Source organism: Mesoplodon mirus, assembly GCF_964341445.2.
Source record: "Mesoplodon mirus genome assembly, chromosome: 5".
In the NCBI taxonomy this organism is placed as follows: Eukaryota; Metazoa; Chordata; class Mammalia; order Artiodactyla; family Ziphiidae; genus Mesoplodon; species Mesoplodon mirus.
In genome coordinates, this window is record NC_138980.1 from 57,552,366 (window position 1) to 57,576,373 (window position 24,008).

Sequence of the window (24,008 nt, forward strand, 5' to 3'; positions counted from 1 at the left end):
GGCTTTGCTGAGAGGGTCCACCTGCACATTTAACCAGCTGGGAGAATGAGACCCAGGGCTGGGAAGACCCTGCAACTTCAGATTTGGGCTTTCCCCACCACACCGGACTACCTTCCCACTCTCCCCAGACAAGGATCCTGCAGTTCCTTAAACTGAAAGATGAGCCACCCAGGCAGTCAGAGTCTTTTTTTAACAACTGAAGTGCCCCTAGGGCACCCTAGTCCAGAGCTCACAAAACAGAGCCCATGGGTTAGTCCCTCTCTCTCTCGATGTGCTTGGGGGCACCAGTGGTGTTTAAAATTTTTTTTCCGGCAAGAGTTTCCAGCACTTAAAAACCAGCAGATTTCATAGAAAATCCCAGATTTCTGACTTCTCTTGAAAATCAGAATATGTGGCTTCACGGGACCCGCGTGTAATAGTGGGCTGGAGCTGAGAGAGGCCTCCTTGGAGGCTTGAGGGGCAAGTCCTCTCCCTGCTGCTGTGCATCCTGGTCCAGCTCACAAAGCCCATGATGATGGCTGGCCATTCCTCTCGGCTTTGGGATCCAGAGGTACTCCCCCGGCCCCACCACTGCCTTGCTTTGCAAGAGGGAAATTTTGCAAGAGGGAAAAGTTGCATGAGAGCCTGAGAGGGGTCATAGGTGGAAATGTGAGGATGACTGGGGAGCTGGACCAGCCATAAGCCCCAACCCTCCAAGCCTCTGGGGCATCAATGTCCAGTACCACCCCTCCTCCCCAGCTCGCTCTCTCCAGGCCACCAGGAAAAGGACTTACAGTGGCTACCATTTACTGAGCATCTACTGCATACACGTCAAGTGCTGTGCTAAGCACTTTAGAGATACTGTCTGGTTTAACTTAAGGCCATTTGCTTGAGGTTTGAAGCAGCCAGATGTCAGGCTGCACAGGGCTGGGCATTGATCCCATTTCCTGACTGATGCCCTCTCCAAGGGCTCTGACCAGGAGGTGAGAAGGAAGAGAATGGGAAATGAGAGGTGGGGCCTCCCTGAGAGCTGTTGCTCTGCTTTTCCCAGCCACCAAGGACACAGCCAGCCCCAGTGTGGGGCTCTGGAGTTTGAGGGTAGGGAGGCTTCTGCAGGGGATGGGTGCTCTGGCAGGGGTGGGCCCCAGAGCGGGGGCATCTGCTTCTTATCACCAGCAAAATGCAGCTTCGCAGCTGTCCAGAGTGGGTAGGCAGGGCTGACACATGACCTCTGCAGCAGCATGGGGCTAAAATTAGAGCAGACTGGGGCGGGGAGGGAGCATCCAGCCCCAGGCTGGGCAGCCGGGCCTCCGGGTTGGCCACCACTAGCACGGGTGGTGACTAGGATCTGGAGGGAATCCCCAGACTGAAACAGCAATCCCACGGTCCTGGGACACATTGGGCACCTCCCTCAACCCATGGAGCCAGAGGGTCACACTTGAGAGTCCTGAGAACCCAGGCCCACTCCCACCCAGCGGGCCACCGGCAGACCCAGGGCCGCCCAGGAAGGAAGAGGAACAAGGGGAGGAGGTCTCCCCACGTCGCTGCTCTGGCTCTGTGCCCTCTGCTGCCCGTGGATGTTGCTCTTCCTCGCCCTGTGGGCCCTGGTGCCCTGCCTGGTGTTGGTCACCCTCTACTTTTTCTCCTCTGCAGGCGGGAAGAGTGGAGGAAACAAGAAGAATGATGGTGTGAAGGTAAGTCCTGGCCAGCCCGGCAGGGTCTGCCTCTGACAGCGTTTCCGCCCACAGGGCCCGGCTTGCAGGGCTGGGACAAGAGCCAGGCCTTGCTGATGGTGTTCTGGTCAGACGTGCTAACCCCGTGCAGCCTGGCATCCCTAGACCCAGACCTGGGCTACGGTGCCCATCCTCCCACCGGGATTGGTGGGGGGCAGGTGGGGGAGGGGAGGGTTGAAAGAGGGTGGGAGAGGCAGGTGGCCTGGGGTTGGGGTGGGCATGAGGGCCGGTCAAAGGAGATTTCTGCGGTTCTGCAGGACTGGTGAGTGAGTGGGTGCAAAGAAGGGACAGAGATGTCATGAGGGGTGACCTCCTCCTTCCCGAGTGTAGGCTGGCTGGAATGGGCCCCTGACCCAGTGCACGCCCCAGTCCAGCCTACAAAGCCTGCAGGGCATGGACAGCCAATCCTCTTGGCTTTGACACCCAGAGGTACCCATCCCCATCAAGGCCTGCCAGTTCAGTGCTAAGAATCCCCTCCTCTCCCCGACCCAGGCCTGCCCTGTCCCCACCCCTGATGCCCGAGCTGCTTTCCTCCACATCCCACTGACCCCTCCCTCCCTCCTCTCTCTTCTCCCTCTGCTCTCTGGGGCCTTGTCCCCTACTTTCTGCCTGGTCCCCTACTCTCTGCAGCTCCCTCCTCCCCTGCCACTGGCTCGCCTTGTGGATTCTCCTCTCTCGAGACCCTGCCTTTTTCTGGGCTCAGAGCCCTGCCTGGCCAGGGCCCCAGGGCTGGGCTGTGCCCAGGACACTGGAAGGTGTGGGATGCTTTCCAAACACAGCCACCCAGGTGGGCTGGTGTCTTCATGGCTTGGTTTGTAGTGGCATTTAGGGTCTCAGGCCTCTGGCTTTGGTCTGCCGGGGGTGGCATGGGAGGGGATCTGGGCTGTCTGCCTGAGGCCAGGATATGGCCCTCCTCTCTGCTCTTGGCCCTCTGGGGGCTTGAGTTTCCCCATAGGTACAGTGGGAGGGGGGAGGGCTGTGAACTCCATGATTTCCAACATTTCAACTTTAAAAACAAACAAGAAAAAATCATTTTCCCTTCTCATCTTGGGTGCTTGAGGTATATGTAATTATTTGGTTATCAGTCAAAGCCAGTGGTTTTCAAATGGAATTCCTTGGAGCCCAAAGGTTCTGGGGAGGTACCTCTGGCAGCAGATGGGGAGGGATTGGAAGGGGGAGGCCAAGCAGAGAGGATTTGGGGCTTCTCACACTCGCTTCAGCCAGAACAACTCCGTGGACCAGCCATCGCAATGGCTGAGAGCCTGGGTGAGCTTATAGCCCATTATCTGCATCTCCTTAGCCTGTGTTTCCTCATTCAAGCAATGGGTGAGCAGGGTTTCCCACCTCCCAGGGCTGTTTGTGAGGATGAACTAAGATACTGTGTATTGAGGACTTAGCGCAGTGCTGGCGTGCGATACATGCTCATGAGATACTAGTCAGTAGTATTATCTTTTCTGCTTTATGTGTTGGACTTTCGGGTAAGATTTCTCATGAAGTTTGCTCAAGAAAATACTTGGAAAACACAGATCTAAAGGCAGCCCAATTTATACAGTTAACACACATGCATCCCAAATGCTGTAATGGAATCCAGAATTGAGTTTTGGCTTACCTGCTGTTTTGGGTTACCCATGAGTCACCCCCCTCCCCATTTGAAAGGATGATGGAGGGATGTGCAACTTGCGGGGGAGGGGGGCAGGCTTGGAGCAGCTGGGGCTCAATCTGGCCCTAGTGTGTAGACACTGGGGGTACTGGGTCCCCTGGGGAAAATCATATTTGGGGGATATGGGGCAGAGGCCACAGGCGCTAGTGGGCTGGGGCCCAGGTAGGTGGAGGAAGAAGGGCTGCGGGAGGTCTGCCGCCATCTGCTTGGCGCTCGGGTGTAGCCCTGGCAAAGCCCTGGTCAGGGCCTCCCTCAGGCTGGGTCGTGGGATGAAGCTCTTGTCTGGCTCCTCTCTGGGCAAGGCCAGGAGGCAGAGGCTGTCTGAGGGCAAGGGCATCTCGTAGCGTGGCAGGGCTCTGGCTGGTCACTGCAGGGCCTTCCAGTGGGCACAGTGAAGAAAGTGCTGCTGCTTCCTGTAGGGCAGGACAGACCCTGAGTGACTTCTCAGGGTGGCCTGGGTGTGGAGGAAGAGACACTCAAAGGCTATTCCTGGCCCGACCCTTTCTCTGCAGCTCAGCCTCCTCCCCTTCCTTGGGTTGGAGGAGCGGGGACATCCAGCCGGAAGACGGGAGTAACCCAGGGGGATTTGCCCAGGATTTGGGGAGCCCGGCCTGCAAGAGGAGGGAGGTCCATTCATGTTTTTACTATGCCTGAAACTGGACCTCAAGTCAAGAAGCCAGGGGTTTGAGCCTGGGCCCCCACTGTTCCCTCCCTTGGGGACCTGGGCCATCATCTGTGCAAGATAAGAGCTGTTTTCAGGGAGGCTGGTGGGAGGCTCCCACCGGGGTGGGCCTGGTGGAGTCGCATCGTGATGCTCCTATAGCCAACATGTGCTCGGCCAAAGCAGGAACTACAACTTGGTCCCTAGAGACAAACCACTGATTCCACCTGGGGCTTAATTGAAGAAGCAGTGATCGGTTCCAACGCTGGAGGAAAAACTGGCGGGTTGGAGTTCAAGATATGATACAATACCGTACTTTATGGGCTTTTAAGGGCTTTTCAAGGTTAACTTCGACCATCCTCTGTTTCTACCATCCCTGCCAACCTTAGAACCATGTCCTTCACGTGGTTCTAAGAGATGTGACTCTACTTTTGGTGACAGTTCACTTTTTAACTGAAACTAACATGCTGGTCGGTGTAGGGTTATTATTAGTATCATCATCATTTTGTGATTCAGGAAAATCGAGTCTTTCTATTACCAAGAAGCGATGCCCCCAGTCCCAGCCACTCCTAGGCCTCTACTCTCATGAAGAGGGGCTGACCGCTCCCACCCCTCAACCCCACTCACTGCCCCCTGTTGGTGTCCCATCCGTGCGTCATGACCCCTCTCCCCCATGTCCCATCCTGTCACTGTGCGTCCGAATTTGATGCAGTCTCTGCTATGTGTTGCCTCCTCGTGTCCTGCCTGGAACCTCCTGGCCCTCATGCTGCTCCTCAGGTTTCCGCTGACAGCCGAGCTGTGTGGGCCTGTCCCCTCCAACACACACTGTGCCTGGCCTGGCTCCGGCCAGGAGTGAGGCCAACACTAGGAGGACAGGGCAGGGAAGGAGGGGCTGGCTGCCGGCTGCTGCCTTGCAGGGGTCACACTGCCCGGGCCAGCTGAGGCAGAGGCAGGGGCTGTGAGCACTTACACTGGAAATGCCCAGTGAGCCACCTCCATGCAGAGGCCCTGGATGGAGGGGACAGGATCTAAGACTCCTGGCGCTCAGAGGCTCCTGGATCTTGGAGTCAGAAAGCCCAGACTTAGACCTGAGGACCCTTGGAGAATATCCAGTGCCTCCCACTGGCAAAGGCCTACCCGGAGGTCATCTCAAGTCCCCCTCTGCTCCCCAGAGCAGCAAAGGGAGAGCCTCCTGGCCTCCCAGATGTAAGTGCTTCCAGGATAAGCCTTTGAAGAGCCATCAGGCTGTGGGTACCTGGAGACCTGGACAGAGGAGAGGGCCTGCACTGGGGGTTCCAGCCTCTTCTTTGCTAGTAGCTAGCTGAGCGACCTTGGGTGGATCGCTGCCCGTCTCTGGACCCCAGGTTCTTGTCTGCTCAATGCAAGTGTCAGTCTTGGCCTGTAACCTTCTATTTGTGTGAGTCTTTAAGACTCCAGGCTTAGAGCTGAAAGAAGGAGAAGATAGTCTACATGCTCCTCTCTCCTTCCCTTGGTTCCACAGTTGATTATACAGGGGAAATGACAAATCCTCCCAAAGCTAGAATAGGCTGAATGGCAGGGCCCAAAGATTCGAATTCTGGGCTCAGCTGTGTGTCTGCCTTTGCCTCAGTTTCTCTATCAGCATAAAGGAGCCGAATAGGCCAGTCACTGAGAAGCTGTGGGCACAAGCAGGACTTCTGAGGCCACTTAGAGGAGTGGTTCCCACACCTGTCTCTGCTTTGGAATCACCTGGGGATATTGTTTAAAATAAAGATGCCCAGGCCCCAGCCCAGACCTAGTTATCAAACTCCTTAGAGGGGGCCTGGTTATGTATATTTTGGACAAGTTTCCTGAGTGGCTATGACACTCAACCGAACTAGGAGTGGGGTCTTTTCAGCAGAGACACAGGAGGAGTCTAGGAGGAGACACTGGGCCTCATCTCCAGACCCGAGCACCTTTTTTGTCCTTCAAGAGCCTTGGGTTCTGGAGGCCTTAGGCACCTGGTATCTGAGACCCAGGATTTGCTTCCTCCATCTGAACTTAGCACAGGGGGAGCCCTGATCCAAGAGAGGCTTAGCCCGCAGCTTGGTGGTTGGATTGTTGAGACCCAGGCAGCTGTGCACGAGGCCCCAGAACTCTAGGCTGAGAGAGGCCTGGCCCTGCCGGGTCAGCTGCTGCTGGTGGCCCTGACTCCTTGTCCGGATGCCATTGCCGGCAAGGGACCACAGAGGATGACCCCGAGGCCCATCCTCCTTCCACCCCTCCCCTGTCGCTCGTTCCTCTGCTCCCTGCCGTTTTCACGCTGTGTCTTTTCCTGTCCCATCTCTTCTCCTTGTTTTTCCAGAAAAGAAAGTCCAGTTCCAGCGTTCAGTTAATGGTGAGTGTCTGCCGTCTCCCAAACGCCGGTAAATCCTGGGCCTCGAACCCTCGCTCCTGCCTCGCTCCTGCGGGCTACACTGGGAACCCGGGCGGGGAGAGGGTGCTCAGGGTGTGCTTGGTACGTGTGCCTCGTGTGACAATATGTGTGTTGTGTGTGCGTGTCGTTGGCGTGTTTCTGTTGACACCTCCAACTCCATGACCCAGGCCAGCAGCCTGACGGTAGACCTGAGAACTCCCTCGGATGCGAAGGTTGATTTGAACCCCATCCCACATCCAGCCCATGGCTTCTCGCTTCGCCTTGCCCTCTGCTCTGGAACTCAGCTCAGGACTTGGTTTGTGCCAGTTGTGGCCACTGGGGGGCTTGGTTTGGCCGAAGTAGCGGGCGCCGTAGAGGCCCTTCTTGAGCTTCTGTGAGGCTACCCAGGGCCTGCCGGTGGCAGAGGAGCCACCAGCCCCTGCCACCGTCTAGGGGTTCCTGAGGTGGCGTGGTGGCCCACGTCCCTCTTCTTCTGATTCCATTGCTGTCTCCCTCAGTTGTGTGGTTTTTCTCCCCCTGAAAAGCCCAGCCTCTGTCACATTGGGCCTCCCCCCGTCTCTCTCTTCCTCTCCTGCCAGTGTGTGTACTCCTTCCCCATCCTGTGGCCACCATGTGCCTCTCTGCCCTCCACACCCCCTCTCTGCTCCCTCAAGCAGACAGGGCTCAGGACCCCCTTCCAGAAAGGCCAGGGCTCTCCATGCATCCACCCCTTCATTTACACCCCTGTCCCCACCACCAGCCACCAGCCACCTGCTTAGTTGGGCCCATCCCCTCCTTAGGCTTGGAAGTCTGACAGGGTTTTCAGTGCAGCATCTGGATGGCAGAGCCAATGAGGCTTACGGCAACGGGGCCGCAGCATCAGGCAGACCACACCTCTTCCTGCTTGACAAGTGGGCCTCACCACCTCCCGTGTTCTCTTTGGCAGGAATCTTCAGAGAGCACCAACACCACCATAGAGGATGAAGACACCAAAGGTAGGAGGGGTCTTGCCTTCAGCATCTGGGCCCCCGGGCCTCCTGGCAGGCCCCCTTCGCTGACAGTCTCCAGCCTGAAGGGACCCCAAGGCCAGCTTTGTGTCCTGTTTCTCTACAAAGAGCCTCGCTTTGGCTCCTTATAGACTGGGTACACAGTGGGGTGCCATTTCCCTATGTGAGGTGCCTGGATGGACTTTTCTCACGGTAGCAGTTATGTGTTGACTTTAACATGTATTAGAAAAAAATTAATTTAACATCGTCAAGTCATAAATGTATCATAGTAGTATACATTTTCCTTTTGAAGTGTTTTTGGATTTAAAAAAAAAAACCACAAGTTGATTTTAAAAACTTGAAGTAATTATATAGTAAAGGAAGGGAAAGCAAAAATGTATCAATAGGAAATTCAACAAACTGGAATATGGGAAACACTGCCTGAGACTGACCCAAAATGCAGGGGCTACTGTAGCCAGTGGCTAATAGTCTTCACAAGCCCTCAGATGAAAGGGGGAGAAAGACGCCAGATAACGGTGATCTGATAGTAAGAGAGGAAACAATAGGATGGTAATAGGAATACTGGCCGCCTTTTATGGGGTACTTACTGTGTGCTAGACCTGGTTCAAGTGCCTGATGTTCACCTGAGCTTTGCCACAAGCTAAGAAGTAGGTACTGTGATTAACCCCATTCGACAGCCCAGAAATTCAGGGGCTGAGTAAATTGGCCCAAGGTCCCAGAGCTCGTAAAGGGGACAGTTAGGATATGAACCCAGGCAGTGTGGCTCCAGGGCCTGGCTCAGCTGAGGAGGCCTTGGCATGCGGAAAGGTGCTTGGAGCTTGGCGGAGGGAGGAGGGAGCATTGGCTTCCGCCCAGGAGACACCAGATCCTTGGACGAGTCAGTGACATCCTGCTGTTCTGCCTGTACCCAGCCCTTCTTCTTCCCCCAGGACAGGGAGACCGGCGAGGGAGGGGGTTCTCACACTCAGGTGTGTGTCAGAGATGCCTGGGGAGTCTCTGAAATCTAGAAAAACAGCATCGACCTGGAGAGATCACAGCTGTGCCAGTTGAGATATTTTCAGGAGTTTAGATGATTTGCTTCTAAAAGGATATACAATGATGGGGAAAAGAGCATTTTATTATGTAATAAATATTTTTGTACAATTGCTGTTCAGGCTTATTTAAGGCAGTTTTGACACACTAAATGCCGTTGACTGCCTCCTGACTCTGCCACGATGTTTGGAAGACCAGCCCCACCTTATGTGTGTCCCTCTCCGGTCATTCCCAGCTGGGGCAAAGCAGGGGCAGGAGACGGTCACTCCATCACCATAGCCTGGTGCTAGAGCAAATCAAGCGTCTATGAAAGCACCAGGGACAACCTTCAAAATGCATTATCTCGAAGAATTCCCTTGGGATCAGGTCAGCATTCTAAGTCCCTCAAGTATGATTTTTAACCATATTCCTGGCCCTGCTTCAGTGGAATCTGATTCCATAGGTTTGTGGTGGGCCGAGATAGGTTGTTTCTGAGACATTCACCATATTTGAGGCTCATTGTAAGGTGCTGGGATTTTTGAGACTTGTTGTGGCCTCATAATCCTGGTCTCAGTGCAGACAGGGTCTGTGGAGGCAAACTGGCTCTGTGATTCTTCATTGGAGTCCATCTGCTGGGTGACCTTAGACAACTTACTGAACCTCTCTGAGCCTCAGTTTCCTTAACAGTAAAGAGATGATAATAGTATCAAGCTCAGAGGATTGCTGTGCGGATGAAATGAGAGGCTGTGTCTAAAGTGCCTACACAGTGTCTGGCATATGGCCACTGTTTAATAAATCTTAATTTCTCTTCTTTCAAACTGGAGCTTATGGTTGAATGACAGGAAGCCATATGACGTTTCCTTGGAGCGTCAGTTTTACTCAAAGATTATTTTAAGACAAATATTTATATGTTCAACAGACAGAGAAATGTTTGGAATAGAATGTAAAATTTGTGTGCTCTATTAATGTAAAATGTGACCCGTTAAAGACATTTTCCACCTGGGGTAACGGCTCTGGGTTACATCCGCGAGGCCTGACATTTACAATCATTATCCTCTGCTTTAGAGATATCAGGATGGGAACATTTGCGAAGTCTTGAATTTTAGTTCACTTATGCCCCTTTTAAAGAGGGGAGGATGGGACTTCCATGACGGTCCGGTAGTTAAGACTCTGCGCTTCCACTGCAGGGGGCATGGGTTTGATCCCTGGTTGGGGAACTAAGATCCCACATGCTGTGCAGCATGGCCAAAAAAAAAAAAAATTTGATTTAAAAATAAAATAAAGAGGGGAGGCTGAGGCCTAGAGAAGAGAAAGGGCATGTCAATGTTATTAATGGTAAAACTGGGACCCCGTTCCCTGCCTCAGTTTCCACACATGTAAAAGGCCATGTCTGATGGAAGAGATGCTGGCCCAGCCAGGAGCTTCTCCCCCTGTTTGGCAGGAGAGAAGAACTCTGTGCCTCCCCCAGGCCTCAGAGAAAGTTTCCAGAGAACTATTTTCTGGTGTTAATTTGTTAAGTCTTCTTACTAAGTGAGAATAGCAGCTGGTGGGGTGGATTCTGACCTAACATTAAAGTTAATTAGAAATGTCATCCTCCAGGGAACATTTTCCCCTCAGCAAAGAAAGGGACATTAATATTTCAGATCCCCTCAGGCTTAATACACAGGCCTCTCACCCTCTGAGCTGCACGGGGTTCTGCCAGACTTCCTCCCCACCGCCCTATCTCCTCCTGGTCAGCTCCTTGAAAATTCAATTTCCTCTCCAACCCAAAGAGCTGCCTTAGAATCTGGGCAGAGACATTCTGGGAAATAACAGTCAGGAATGCTGATCTCATCTCAGCCTCCTCATACTGTGTGACCTTGAGAGAGTGCCTTAACCTCTCTGGAGCTTCAGCTTTCCCATCTAGAGCGGAGCCCTCCTGGTTGTCTGGGTGAACACCTGGCAGATGAGAAATGCCAGAGGGTGCCACTGAGCAGCTGCTGGATGAATCTTTCGTATAGCAATAGGTCTGCCAAGGGCATGGGAGGGGCTCAGAACCAGAGTGAATTTCTCCAGATTTAAGGAGCACCAGACCCCCAGATCTTTGGTCCCAGAGAATGAAGCTAGGGAGAGTCCTGCCTGCTAGGCTTCAATTGTTGGCAAACTTGGTGTCCTGAGTGGCTGGAGGCACTGTCTCAGGCTGCATTAATAGAGGTGTAGTGTCCAGAATTGGGGAGGGGATAGAGTGCTACCCTAGACCTGATATTCTGCAATATTCAAGCCACATCAGGGATAGTGTGCTCACACTCAGAGAGGCAACTAAACAGCTTAAGTACCCTCGAAAATAGATGGCCAACTTGAGCCAGATCCTGCAAACCACATGTGGGAGGCCTTCAGCCCTGAGAAGAAAAGACTGGTGGGGGAAGGCACAGAGTCTGGAGAAGCAGGTACACACTGAAGGATCCCAGAAGGCAGACCAGAACTATAACTAGGGGCTTTTAGGGGGAGATTGCAACTTGAAAGAAGGAGGTGGATGCAAATGGCAAAAGCTGTCCAGCAGTGCGGTGGCCTACCCGGCAGGCTGCAAGCCCCAAAGTTCCAACCAAAACGGAACCATCATATATCAGGCTGCTGGGAAGTGTCCCTGCCCGGGCTAGAGGCTAGAGACTGTCCACAGGGAAAACTTCCAATTCAGAGCTTTTCAGTGCTGATAATCACAGCGCTTGCTTATGGAGTGCCAGGCACTTCTCTCAGTGCTTTACATAACGCATCATTATTTACATAAGTGAGTTGATATAAAGGGCTTGGAACAGTAGCTGGTTCTGAGTGAGGACCATATGTGTGTTAGTTATTTTTATTGATATATTCTTAACTCAATCCTCAGAACCACCCTATGAGGTAAGTACTATTAGTAGCTCCATTATACATATGGGAAACTGAGGTAGGAGGAAGTATCTTGCCCAAGGGCACACAGTTACTAAGTAGCAGAGCCAGGATCCGAACGCAGGGGTCTGGCTCCAGAATCCATGCCCTTGACCACTTGACTAGCCTCTCTGAGATGGTGGTGAGAAGCGGCCCATGGGAGACCGGGCATTAAACACGGGCTGGTGGAATGTCAAGTGGGAAGGGTTCTTAAAGCCGTGGATGGTTCTTAAAGCATGTGGATTCGCTCTGGATCATCACCCTGATTTCATGTGGGAGCAGCTGGAACGAGGTGTCTCCTGGTGGAGGTGGGTTTCTCCCCATCCTCAATCCCCAGCTTCCATGAAGGAGGGCAGAGTTGACCAGGAGGCCGGGCTGTTGGGCTCCTAGGGACAGAGGCCACCAGGCCACTTGGGCAATTCCAGGGAACAGGGCAAGGCCAGCAGCCCCAGACCCTGATTTGGTCCATCCGCTCATTCATTCATTCAAGCTGCCTCCGTCTCAGCCCCAGGCAAGGCCCCAGAGTCACCCGGCTGACCTCATGGTCTGAGACAGACCCGTTCCCAGCCCTGGTGATGCTTTGCCGAGCCAGGAGATAAAGAATGAGTGGCTCACTGCGGTGACTGACATTGGAGGTAGTAACTTCAGTGATGTTACGTCTACTGAGCTCCTACCACGTGCCAAGAGCTGCGCTGGGCACCGGGCCCTGCCCTGAGGGGCAGGTGGTGCGGGGAGAGGGAGATGGGCTTTGGAGCTGCACACTCTGCTTGGGGCGGTTGGTCCACTGGAGCAGACTGTTTCACCTGTTGCCTCCACGGTGACTGGAACTTGTCTCTGACCGGGAGGTGAGAACCACATGAAATTGTGCTGGGAGGCTTCAAAGATTCGCGGCTTGAGCACTGGTGGCAGTCATTCACTCCACAATGAATGCCTGGCCAGGCCTGCTCCAGGCTCCAGGGATCAGCGAGCCTCCACGGAGCTCATATTTGAGCTGCGGAAGAGACAAGCATGTGGGCCCAACACACCACGGAACGCGTTGGAGCTCCTGGGTCCTGTGGAAAAGGCCCTGGGCTGGGAGCCAAACTCTGCACCCAAAATGTTCTATGTCCTTGGGCAAGTCACACCCCTTACCAAGCTTCTGGTTCCCCAATGTTGGATAAGCAGGCTGAGTCCCTGTTCCCCAAGAGTTCTTGCGGCCTGGGTGTCCTGTGATTCTTTGTCCTCTGGGCCTGAGGTGAGCTCCCCAGTGTGAGGGGGGATGGGATGGCACCTGCAGTTGGTGAGGAAAGGGGCAGGGACAAGGCCTCCTCCAGGAGCCGTCTCCCTCCCGTGCTCCCAGCCTGAGAAATGGGCAACATGTCCACACATCTCACCTGAGGCTGCTCCAGCAGGCCAGCTCACTGACCAGCTTGGAGGTTAGGCTTGAGCCTGGGGGAGGAAGGGAAGCAGGCCTGGCCCTGGGAAACCGCCTGAGGCTTCTGGGAGGAATGCCCTGCTGGGAGCCAGACATTTGGCTTCAAATTCCTTCATTGCTGAGGCTCGGTCTCCTCATGTGTCAGATGCGGGGAAACTGGCCTTGCCTCCCCCTACCCCCCAGGCTGTGAGGAGCAGATGCAGTAATGAGTGTGTGAGGATACAGGAGGCAGCACTTACAGTGTGTACCTGCTATGTGCCAGGCTCTGGTCCAAGTGCCTTAGGCACATCATCTCATCCCATGCTCATAACAACTCTGGGACGAGGGCATTGTCATCTCCATACGATGGACCAGAAAACAACCTTGTGCCCCACGGTTGCGGAGCTTGTAAAGACCTGGGCTGGGATTTAGAAGAAGCCTGTCTGGTACTGAAGCCTGGGTTCTTTACACAACTTGTTCAGCACTGAACGTATGAGAGGTGATGGTGTCCCCATTTTACAGATGGGAAAACTGGGGCTCAGAACATCACACACCTGATAAGAAAACTGATGTCTAATCCTCTACCAGGAAGACAGCAGCTGTTCGTGGTGTTTCAGTGGCGGATGGGTGGCCAGGTGTCAGCAACTGGGATTCATTCTGCCTAGAAAGTTCTGGAAGACTCAGTGCCTGATTCCTATAGGCACCCAAATGGGACAAAAACTGACTCAGACCTAAGGGATGAGTAAACCCTAAGCCCTTCCTTAGTGGCCCCAGTTTGGACCATGGGGGAGCCCCTGGTTTGTGGTTGCTGGTGACAACCTCCACAGGTGACCTTGCTTGGATTCAGGTGGCAAAACAAAGTAATGGAGAAGCATATTTTGGAATCAAGACCTGGGTTCAAATCATCCCTAGAGCCAGAGTCATGCATGCTGTTTGGAGGCAGAGGCTGTCAACTAAGACACTGGCTCTGCCCATTGTAGTTGAGGGAATTTTCACACTTTTTTTTTCACCTTTCTGGGCCTCAGTTTCTTCTTCCATGAAATGGGAGTAATGATACCCAGGGACAGTGTGAGGATAAACGAGGCAATCTCTCTGAGGCCCTCAGGTGCCAGGACAGGGTCTGGTGCGTGTTAGGGGCTCAGGAAGCTGTGGTTGGTGCTGCATCCCAATCACTATTGCTATTATTTCTCTGTGTTCCCTCCTGCCTTACAGTGCGGAAACAAGAAATTATAAAAGTGACAGAACAGCTGATTGAAGCCATAAGCAATGGAGATTTTGAGTCCTACACGTGAGTCGGCTGGGTCCATTCTGCATGTCCCGCCTGGATTGTTGATCAGGGGGTGCTGATGGCTACCTTTGGGGGTCCTTGTCTCTGACCCTCCTTTACTCACTCTGCATGTGCTGTGAATCAGGCTGAACTCATATTTCTGGTTTGCCTTCAGACTTTATGCTTTCATTAAGCTTTCTGTTCACAATACTTGTCTATATCTCAGTCCTGCTCCTATCTTGTTCCCCAGGAGGAACTCCAACAAAACTCTTTTGCTTTCCCAAGGACAGAGCGGGTGGGTCTCCACCACAACATGGGCCTCCTCAGGAGATGAGCTGGGTCCTGCCACATGGGCCTGGGGCCTCACCCTGGACCTCCTATGACCTCAGATGAGCAGGAGCAGGCAGGAACCCATAGGGTTTGTACCTCCAGTGAGTAGGGGTGAGCAAAAGAACCTCCAGAAGGAATCTTACATCCTCTGGGGATAAGGCAGAGTGCACAAAAATAGCATGATATGAAACAGGTGGTATGAGACATCCTCTACACACCTGATCAGCTGTTGGAGGGGCAGCTGTGTGCAAAGGCTGGGCTGGAGCGCCCCCTGGTGGCCACAGCCTTGCTGGTCTGGCCTGGAAGCAGGCCTTCCGCTGGCCTCCAGGAGAGCCAGGATTCTGGGCTGAGGCCTCAACATCTTGGCCAGAGCTAACGAGACCTGGGCCTGAAGACCCCACATATGCTTTTCGGTGGACAAAAGCTGCCAACTAAGGGCAGAATGACCTTTGCCTATTGGGTTCAGGTGAGATGGGAATAACTGGGCTGGGCTTTGCTCCTCGGGCTGCCTGATCTTGGTTACCACTGTGTCCAGGAGCTGAAGTTTGTCTCTCAAAGGCTTGGCAGTCCAGGCACATCCTAACTGTGGGAGGGTTTCAGCAGCAGCAGGTGGCAAAGCCCCAGCCGTCTACTGATTATCTCTGGAGGAACAAGGATCTTGGAAGGTGCAGGTGTGAGACGGAGGCCGCTTGTATATGTGAGTGTGATGCACTTGCCCACACATGCACGTTTGTGACTGCGTGCACAAGGGGTGTGCACGGGGTGTGCACGTGTGCCCCTGCGGGTTGCATAAAAGCATGGAAATGCGCTGTTGAACAGGTTTTGCATCCGGTCCTAGAAAGAATTAAGTCAGCCATGGGAGAGCCCGAGAGTGGCTCTGGAAGGACACAGCCAGGGAGAAAGGGAAAGAGAGGTGGCTCCTATGGACCCCAAGCCTCCCACCTCTGTGATGTCACTTCCTCTGGCATCTGCAGCCCAATCTAGGTTCTGACCACTTGCCATGACCTCTGGGTCATATGGTGCCGAGTCTGGCCCTGCGTCACCCTGGATAAGCCCCTTCGTCTCACTGAGCCTCAGTTTCCCTACACGTACAATGGAATTGGAGCAGAGGGTTTCTGAGTCCCTTCAGAGGCAGGGACACCCGGAGACCCTCTGGAGAAGGGCTCCTCTTGGCTGGGGGCTGCTTAGTCTTCCAGACGGTCAGGGCTCAGACCCCCAGCCTTAGAGGATTCTGGATCTGGAAGGGTCCCGAGCAACCCATATGGTCTGAGCACAACCCCCCAGCTCCTGGCTAATCCATCTGGAGAATCTGAGGTCCTGAGTGGAGAAGCGAGTTGTCTGGAGTCACAGAGACAGGGCAGTCAGGGCAGAGCAAGGGCAGAGCACCCTGCACTCCCCACGGCATCCAGCGCAAACGATGCTGGCCCAATGCCCTCCTCCACTGTCTTCAGTCCCTCCCCGTGGCAGGATCTTTGCTTGGCCTGGGGTGCTTCCTGTCCCTGGCTTCATTGTCATCATCACAGGGGTCCATGTTGTGTTACAGAAGATCCCAGAGACCTCGGGGTGGGGGAGACAGTTTTTTCCTTCCTCCGTCTGGCTGTCAGGGTCTCCCAGAAAACAGACCTGGGTGGGAGCACTGAGCCGAAAATGCAGAGCAGTGGGCCTCCTCGGCCATGCCCTGTGCTCCTTCCTCCCAGGCATCACTTCTTGGAATGCTGTTATCCTCACCTTACAGAAGAGGAAAGTGTGGCTCACCAGGAGGGCTGCTGCCAACAAGGGCAACTTTGTTTAAAGTAGCAAAACGCACTCCCTCCAGGGACACACCTGCTTGGTAAACAGAAGTTGCTTCACTTTAGTGAAGGAAAATGTCTCCCCGCCCAAGGAAGACCATTTAGGAAAAGTCCTCTCTGGATGGATCTGCTGCCCTGGGCGGGGGATGTAATTTGGAGAGGAGAGTACAGGCTGAATTATCCCTGCTGGCGCCTCGGGGCAGCGAACAATGCACGACATTCATGGTGCTCTTGCTTAGAGAGGTTAAGCCCCTTGCTGGGGGGGGGGTCTCATAACCTGTAAGTGGCAGAGCCACGACCTGGACCCAGGCTTCCCAGTTCTCAGTGGCACTAGCCAGTCAGCAGTGCCCCACACTGTAACTGGACCGGCCCCGTCCCATCCGCCAACCTCACTGATCCTGTGAGGTGGGTGAAGTCACTTTTACTTCACAGGCTTGCCTTCCCGGGGTCCAGGCCCCTGGAATTTAGAGGGGGGCGCCCGAGACGCCACCCTAGCCCATCTTTCCTCTAACTTCCTCCCCCCAGGAAGATGTGTGACCCCGGGATGACAGCCTTCGAACCCGAGGCCCTAGGGAACCTGGTCGAGGGCCTGGACTTCCATCGATTCTATTTTGAAAACCGTGAGCAATCCCTTCCCTCTGGGCTGCCTGTTGTCTGCTCTTTTCTGTGTCCTGCCAGATGGCACAGCAGGGTGATGGGCAGGGCCCCCGGGGCAGCTCAGGAGGCAGCGAAGAGGAAGGTCCTGTGTGGACAGGGGTTGGTACCATCTTGGCTCCCTCTCCGAACCCTGGACCGTCCAACGCCAGTGGCTGCGGATGGGGACTTGGGATAAGCGTGACAAGCCCTCCCAGCCCTCGCCTGCCCATGACCCTGGTAGGGCCTGGGGAAGACCTTTCTTCCCTTTCTACAGATAAGGGAGCCTTCCCACCAGGGCACACCCCCAAGTTACAGTCACCTGAATGCCTGCAGCCACCCCAGCTGCCCAGCTGGTCGCAAGCTGGCGCATGGGTTGTTGTTGTGCAGGTGCCCCCGTGGGTGGGCAATCTGGAGAAGGAGCGGACCAAGCTCACACTGCTGTGCCCTGCCTGTTTGTCTAGGTCTCTGTCCGCATGTCTGTCCTTCCCGGGCCTCTCCTTTGCAGGAGAGACCCTGGCAGCTTTGCAACCCGGGGCTGTCAGGGGGCTGAGGCTGGGCCTGACCTAGGGCGCTTTCTGCCTGTGTCTGTGTCTCACCTTGGCCAGGGGTCAGACGGGGACGAACCAAAGCACACACAGGTTAGACTCCTGCAGCTCAGGACCCAGAGGGAGGCCCTGAGAAGTGGCACATCCAGGGTCCCCCAGAGGGAAGGCACGTACCACCAAGGTTATGCTAGGTGATTTCCGGTGCATGTGGACACCAATTGAAACAGCATTGGTGCACACAGTGAGAAAGTTTGTCCCTTTCTGAATTCTCTTTCAGTACATCCGGCTCCGCCAAGAGGAAAGGGTCAGTTTAATGCTAGTCTGTCTTAAGCACCTAATGCTTTCTAACTCACCTCATTATCAAAAAGAGAGTGGTCTCAGGCTCAGATCCTTGCAGGCAAGAGCCTGGAGCTAGGATTACATAACTTGATTTCATTTTAACTGGACTTATTAAAATTGTATTCTGTGAGACTGGTTATTCATTAATGATTGTACGAGAAAGTTTTCTTTTAAAATAAATTCATATAAATTAATAAAGTGAATCAACTTAAGGAAAATTTTCATAAAGTAAGTACAGGTAGATGGTAAAAATAAAGGTGATACTTAAGCAACTGAAGTTGGATCTAGTCGAACTCTTCACTGTACAGAGGTCCAGAGAAGGGAATGACTTGTCCAAAGGAACCCAGAAAGTTGGTGGCAGAACCCGGTCCTGATTCTCTCCATCGCCTCCTTCCTTCCCCGTGCTCCCCCCTCACCCGGGCATTAGTGTCCCCTAGATGGACACTCCTCTCCTGCCTGCATGCAGTCTGATGGAAGCTTGTAGAGTATGAGGGCTTAAGAGCATCCCCAAAAAGCCGTGAAGAAGGAAGTTGCATTTTCCTTTGACAAATCAAACTCTGATTTTCTAAGGCTAGCAATGCAGATAGAATGTGAGGAGAGGTGGCTGGACCCCACCATCCCCATCACCCTGGGGTTCCCATGATCACCATGGCCACCTCTATACTCGTCTGTCCTGGGGGGGGGGCACTGGTTCCCCAGAGAATTCCACAATCCCCACAGAGCAGAGACCAGGCTGAACCGGCTCTGAAGACTGAGGGATGGCAAAAGGGAAAAAAAACACAGACGGCTGTGCTAGCCATTGATCTGCATCCTGGCAGTGAGCCCCATCACAGCACCAGCCCCCTGGACTCTGGGCTTGGACACCTGGTCACATCAAAGGACCCACAAGACCAAGACCCAGAGTAACTGCCTGCCCTGGGGCAAGTCCCACCCTCCTGCCTGTTTTTTCCTGCTGGAGGACCTGGCCCTTTCTCCCATTCTATCCATGAGGGTAGAAAATGGAAGCCTAGAGTCTGTTCAAAAGATACCACATTAGGGTGGCCATTGCTTTACAAATGACCCTCAGGACCCTAGCCCTGGCAGACAACAGTAAGGCCCAGTGCCCTCAACAATGCTAAGCTCTGTTTGCCCCTTTGGAGATTGTTCTAGATTGTCCTAATTTAGACCCACCTCGAGACTGACTTCTTTTAGGTTCTACTGCATTTCTTTCAGAAACTGACCTAGCTTTGGACAAGTCCGATTGCTTCTCTGGACCTCAGTTTCCAGGTCTGCTAAATGGATGCATTGAACTAGACAGTGTTGAGTGCCTCCAGCCCCAGATGCTGTCAAGGCTGCTTATGGAGGCCTCCTTGCATTTTGTGGGAGGGCCATGGGGTGACCTGTGACCTCTGACCTTGAGGTCACCCCCAAGCCTATAACACAAAAACTCTGCACTCTCTCTGTCCAAGAGCCCAGAACTGTAAAAGTCTCTTAGTCTACATATCTAAGACTCAGTGATTTTGAGTCATTTATCCAAAGCCTGGGTATAGTGTGATTGTAATGTTTAGGGGTGGATACTATTGGATGCTTTCTGAAGTGCTGGAAAAAAAATTTATTTTTACATTTTTCAGGAAATCAGTGGTTCACAAACCTGTCTGGACATCAGAATCAGAGGATGGGGAAGGGAGAGGGGGAGAGGGAGCTTTTTAATATTATAGATTCCTGAACTGGCAACTCCAAGGGTGGGGCTGGGCAGTCTGTATTTTAAATCAGCTCTCCATGGATTCGGATACATTTGGGCTACACTAAGCAAAGGCATGAGGCTTCCTCTGAAGCCCAAGATCCTGGTGACCCTTGTCTAGTCCCTCCCTAGGCCATTGTCTTTCTGTGCTTTTGTTTTCTATCTTGCTGAAAACATTGAGAGTTCCTAGAACCAAGATGATGATGATGATGATAGTGATGAAGATGATAATAATAATAGTAATATTTCACATAGAGAGAGCTGGTTTCTGGTACTTTTGTCAGTTCTATCATGATTACAAGAGCTATGCATTGCCCTCTAACTCTGAAAAGTTCCATGACTTCACCCCATCACCACCAACACCATCCTTATAATTCCAAGGTTCTAAGATTATACAATTTTAATATTCTTCAAGTTTCCATCATTCTACATGTTGAGAATAGAGGTGGCAAATGAGGGACCCACAAGCCATAGCTGGACTACACATGTTTCATGTGGTCTGTATGATGTTTTAAATTTGAATTTGATGCCAATAATTAAAAATGAGGCATTCGACATAAAAATCCAGATTTCTAGATTCTCTTGAAAAACCAGATGTGGCAACACGGGTCCCACTTACATAGCAAACACCAGGGAAGCTGTGTGCAGGGCACCTCCATAGAAGGGACATGGCGCCCTATTCACCACAGTCTCCACCCCTCCCTATTGTCCCCCTGACCCAGAGACAAAGGGTCCATTGTCATTTAGCGTCTTATACCCAGTTCAGCCTCCTTGTTGATGTACTCTCCTGGCCTCTACAGGGATCTGGGTTGAGACTCTGGTGTAAGCTCACTTGATTCTCCATTCACCTGCATGTCTGAGATACTATGCTTCGAAACTTCCATTCCCCTGCATTTGAAGAATTCAGCTTGTCTTGAAGTCCACTGTATCTCAGGGATATGAGCTTGTCATCTACAAGTTCTGCTTTCACTCCCAGGAAGCTGAGCCCTGTCACAGAGCCCCACTCTTTGGGAAGCAAGGCAGGCAGAGGTGCCTCTGCTGAGAGGGTTGCTGAGAATTGGGGAAGTGAAGGAAGCGAGGCAGGAGGCCCCCGGGTGCGACCCCTCTGCCCCCTCCCATCCCCGCCTGCAGTGTGGTCCCGGAACAGCAAGCCTGTGCACACCACCATCCTGAATCCCCACATTCACCTGATGGGTGACGAGGCGGCCTGCATCGCCTACATCCGCATCACGCAGTACCTGGATGCGGGCGGCATCCCCCGCACGGCCCAGTCGGAAGAGACCCGCGTGTGGCACCGCCGGGATGGCAAATGGCAGATCGTCCACTTCCACAGATCTGGGGCGCCCTCCGTCCTGCCCCAGTAAGAGCCCCTCCTTCCTGCCATCTGTCATTCAGGATAATCTAAAGGAACGGGGTGGTGCCGGTCTGGAGATGGTACACGTTGGGGAACCCGGCGGCTGGGAAGACCACAGGGAGGAGATCAGGCCTGGAGGTCCCAGGGGTTGAGGGGAAAGAGCTGGGGGGACCCACAGGAGGCAGCTTGAACTCCATCCAAGGAGGTGGGCAGGGTGGGTGCCCTCAGAAGCACCCACGTTACGCACCGCACATACCATGTCTTACAGCTGAAGGATCAGGCTGGGGGCACCGTACCGCAGAGATCCACCGTTCGTCCGTGGAATGTGGCTGCTGGTTCTCCCACTTGGATTTTGCTGGAATTCCCCCAATCACATCATCCCACCACCACCACCATCACCGTCACCTTCATACCCGTGTCAAGAAAACCTGCCTGTTCGCAAAAGCCATCAGGACTTCAGAGCAAATGGCGACATCTCCCCGTCACCAGCCGTCCCCTGCCAGGGCAGGGCTTCCTCAGGCCCACGTGCCCTGGGTGCTGGACCCGAGGACCCCCCCGCCTCCAGCTGTCATTGGCCTGGTCTTGCCTTGGCTGTAAGCCACAGTGCCCAGCTGTGTATTCATCCAGGGGCTGGGGAGGAGGGGCGGAGCTGGGAGGAATGTGGCATCCGCCAGATCCTCTCCCTGATCTCGCCTCTTCCGGGCTCCTCTAGGGAAGGGCCAAAGAACGCCCAGTCCCCCAGCCAACCTCCCCCGGGGGAGAGGGGGAGAGAGGAGCAGATGCCAGGAGCCTCCCGCCTCAAACTGCCTGCCTTCCTAACTCTTCTCCCATCCTGTCCTGCCCTCCTGCTCTCCAGCCGACCCTCCTCCCTCAGTGTGGGGAGCGCGATCCTCTCAGGGTGCCCCCACTTCTTCCCTTTCTCCTCCTGCTGATGTTTACTTCCAACACTAACTGCCGATTCCACCCTTCCATCAGGCCCGGAGAATTCCAGCTTCATCACATCCAAGGGAGAGAATCTGATTGCCTTTGGGGGGCAAAAGAAAACAGCATTTAGGTATCACTTCTACTTGGACCGCATGCCTTTTTATAGCCAAACTTCTGTGTGTTTTGTAAATGGATTTTGCGTTAATGGATATTTATGTAATAACTAGACCTCTCAAATTGGTGAGAAGGTCTGGGTTGGGAAGGGAGGTGGGAAGAGGGCTGAGGGGTATTTTTTTCTGTTCTTGTTTTTTTTTTTGTCATCGCTGAGATGGACTTTGTCACTTGTGGTTATCTGGGGCTGAGGTGGACTCAGCCCCCGGGGGAAGGATCTCTCTGACATTTCAGTCCCTAGGTTCCTTTGTGGACTGGAGAAGCATCAGGTGTTAGTGCTGACGAAGGAACAGCAAATCAGGGCAGAGAGAGTGGGGGAAGCTGTCAGGGTGGCAGTACCTGGATTTTACCTTGCTTGCCTTCCAAACTGGGGTCCTTACTACCGTGCTTCCCTGGATTTCATCCCCCACATCTGCACACCCCCCTCAGCACCCCCCACCCAGCTCTGGGGGGTTTACGAGCATGTGTCTTCATGCGGGTCCAAAAAGAGCACTGGGATTTCTCCTCTTCACACCTCCTCCTGCAGCTGTGGGTTTGCATCTCTTTCTTTCTTTCTCTTTCCCTCTTCCCTTGGGATTGACTCTGATGTGGAATGCCTTGGTACATCCACAAGGATCTACTGTCTGCACTGTTTTTCTTTGCATGACTTTATATGCAGTAAGTATGTTGAAAAAAAAAAGAAAAGAAGAAAAAACACTCAGCAAAACCAACCTACATGTTTTGGACAAAAAAAAAAAAATAGAGGTTGTATTCTCAGTGTCCGACTCAGAATTATGTTGCTGCCTTTCTGTGCTTTTGGCCTCTGTGTGGCCGTGTTTTGCCAGGATGAGATACTTTCCCCTCTGGAGGATTTTAGGGGAGGAAGAGCCACATCCCCAAAGATTTGGAGGAGTCCCTGATTCCCCCAAACCTCTGGGGAATCCTGGGTGTTGAGTGGAGCCGGACTGGTGGGGATGTGACCCAGGACTTTCTGAGTTTTCCCCAATCATGAGCTGTCTGCTGGGCCCATTCTCAAGGGTTCCTGCCCGTGGGACAGGTGAGGCAGGCTGGGTGGGGGCCGTAGGCCAGGAGAGAGGCTGCCCAGCCCTCCTGGTCTCCAAACTGGTCGATCACTGGCCTCTATCCTTGGCAGAGACCCTGCTGCCAAGGCCCGGGCGGGCATTTGGCCTGCCCCAGGTCCAGAAGGCTTCCCAGTAAGGCCCAGTGACCCTAGCGCTCCAGCAGCCAAACCGCCTGCCTCCCTTGCTATCTGCCAGCTCCCACAGCCATCCCCAAGCCAAAGGTGAGGGGTTGCTGCCATTACCAAGGCAAAGTCTGGTCCTTCCTTCAGCCTCAGTTTCCCCCTCCGTTAAAGGGGTTAAATATTCCTGCCCAGCCTGTGTGGCAGGGCTGATGGGGGAATCAAACAGGATGGTGAGGTGAAGCCCAATACGCCCATGAGAATTGACAGTGTGAGTCACTGGCTGGACTCCTGTTCTTTTCTGGGCCTGGCCAGTCCCCCCTCCTTCCCCCGCCTGCCCCTCATCCTCCTCTTTGGTGCCTGTCCTCTGCTAATCAGCAGGGGACTGCGGGGGAAAGAGCCACAGTTTGGGGGTTATTAGGATTCCATTCCCAGCTCTGACCAGACTTGCTGTGTGACCTTGGGAAAGTCCTTTCCCTGCTCTCCCCTCGGTTCCAGAGGGAGCTGAGCTGGAGGACACCAATGTCCTGCCTTTCATCTGCTGACGCACCTCCTGTCCACTGTGCCCCTCTCTGGGTGCCAGAGAAGTGGAGGCCGGTCCCTACCCCAGGCCAAGATGGCCCCACTGTGAAGGTCAAGCCTGTGGGTGCGCAGCCAGCCGGTGTGGACCACAGGGCACCGGTGTGATCCCAAAGCAGAAGGCAGGGGAGACTGGCAGACAAAGCGCGGCCCAGAGCCCAACCCCACCAGACAGTCAAACATCCTGCAGATGCAAAAAATCCAGACCTAAGACAAGTCCTAGGCTCCAGCATGCAAACACATTAACGGGAAAGCATTCTCCCGGGTGTGCGCCCAGCAAGCGCTGATCCTGACCCCTGGCCTCCTGTCTCCCGTCAAAGGGAGACCCTTTTGGGGATGTATTTGCCAGACTCCCTGTGCTGGTTTCTTTGTTACTATTTGTTTGGGGTTTTGTTTCTGTTCTTCCTTTTTTAAAATATGTGGCTGTGAACTTGAATGACCACTGCTCAAACTT

The 24,008-nt window shown here is 53.6% G+C and overlaps 1 protein-coding gene across 3 annotated transcripts in view; it reads left to right on the forward strand.

Annotated features, from left to right (window-relative positions):
* Nucleotides 1-24,008, forward strand: part of CAMK2A (calcium/calmodulin dependent protein kinase II alpha) — a gene marked incomplete at both ends in the record, with an annotated part of 64,957 nt that extends 40,949 nt beyond the window's left edge. Inside the window, 7 exons of one of the 3 annotated variants that reach the window (XM_082622561.1) lie at nt 1,633-1,673; nt 6,357-6,389; nt 7,354-7,402; nt 13,932-14,007; nt 16,632-16,726; nt 20,478-20,706; nt 20,969-24,008. In XM_082622561.1, coding sequence (XP_082478687.1) covers nt 1,633-1,673; nt 6,357-6,389; nt 7,354-7,402; nt 13,932-14,007; nt 16,632-16,726; nt 20,478-20,706; nt 20,969-20,972 — 527 coding nt within the window. Of the gene's footprint in view, nt 1-1,556; nt 1,674-6,356; nt 6,390-7,353; nt 7,403-13,931; nt 14,008-16,631; nt 16,727-20,477; nt 20,711-20,968 lie in introns of those variants that run through there. The other 2 variants (XM_082622563.1, XM_082622562.1) reach the window with 2 other exon arrangements.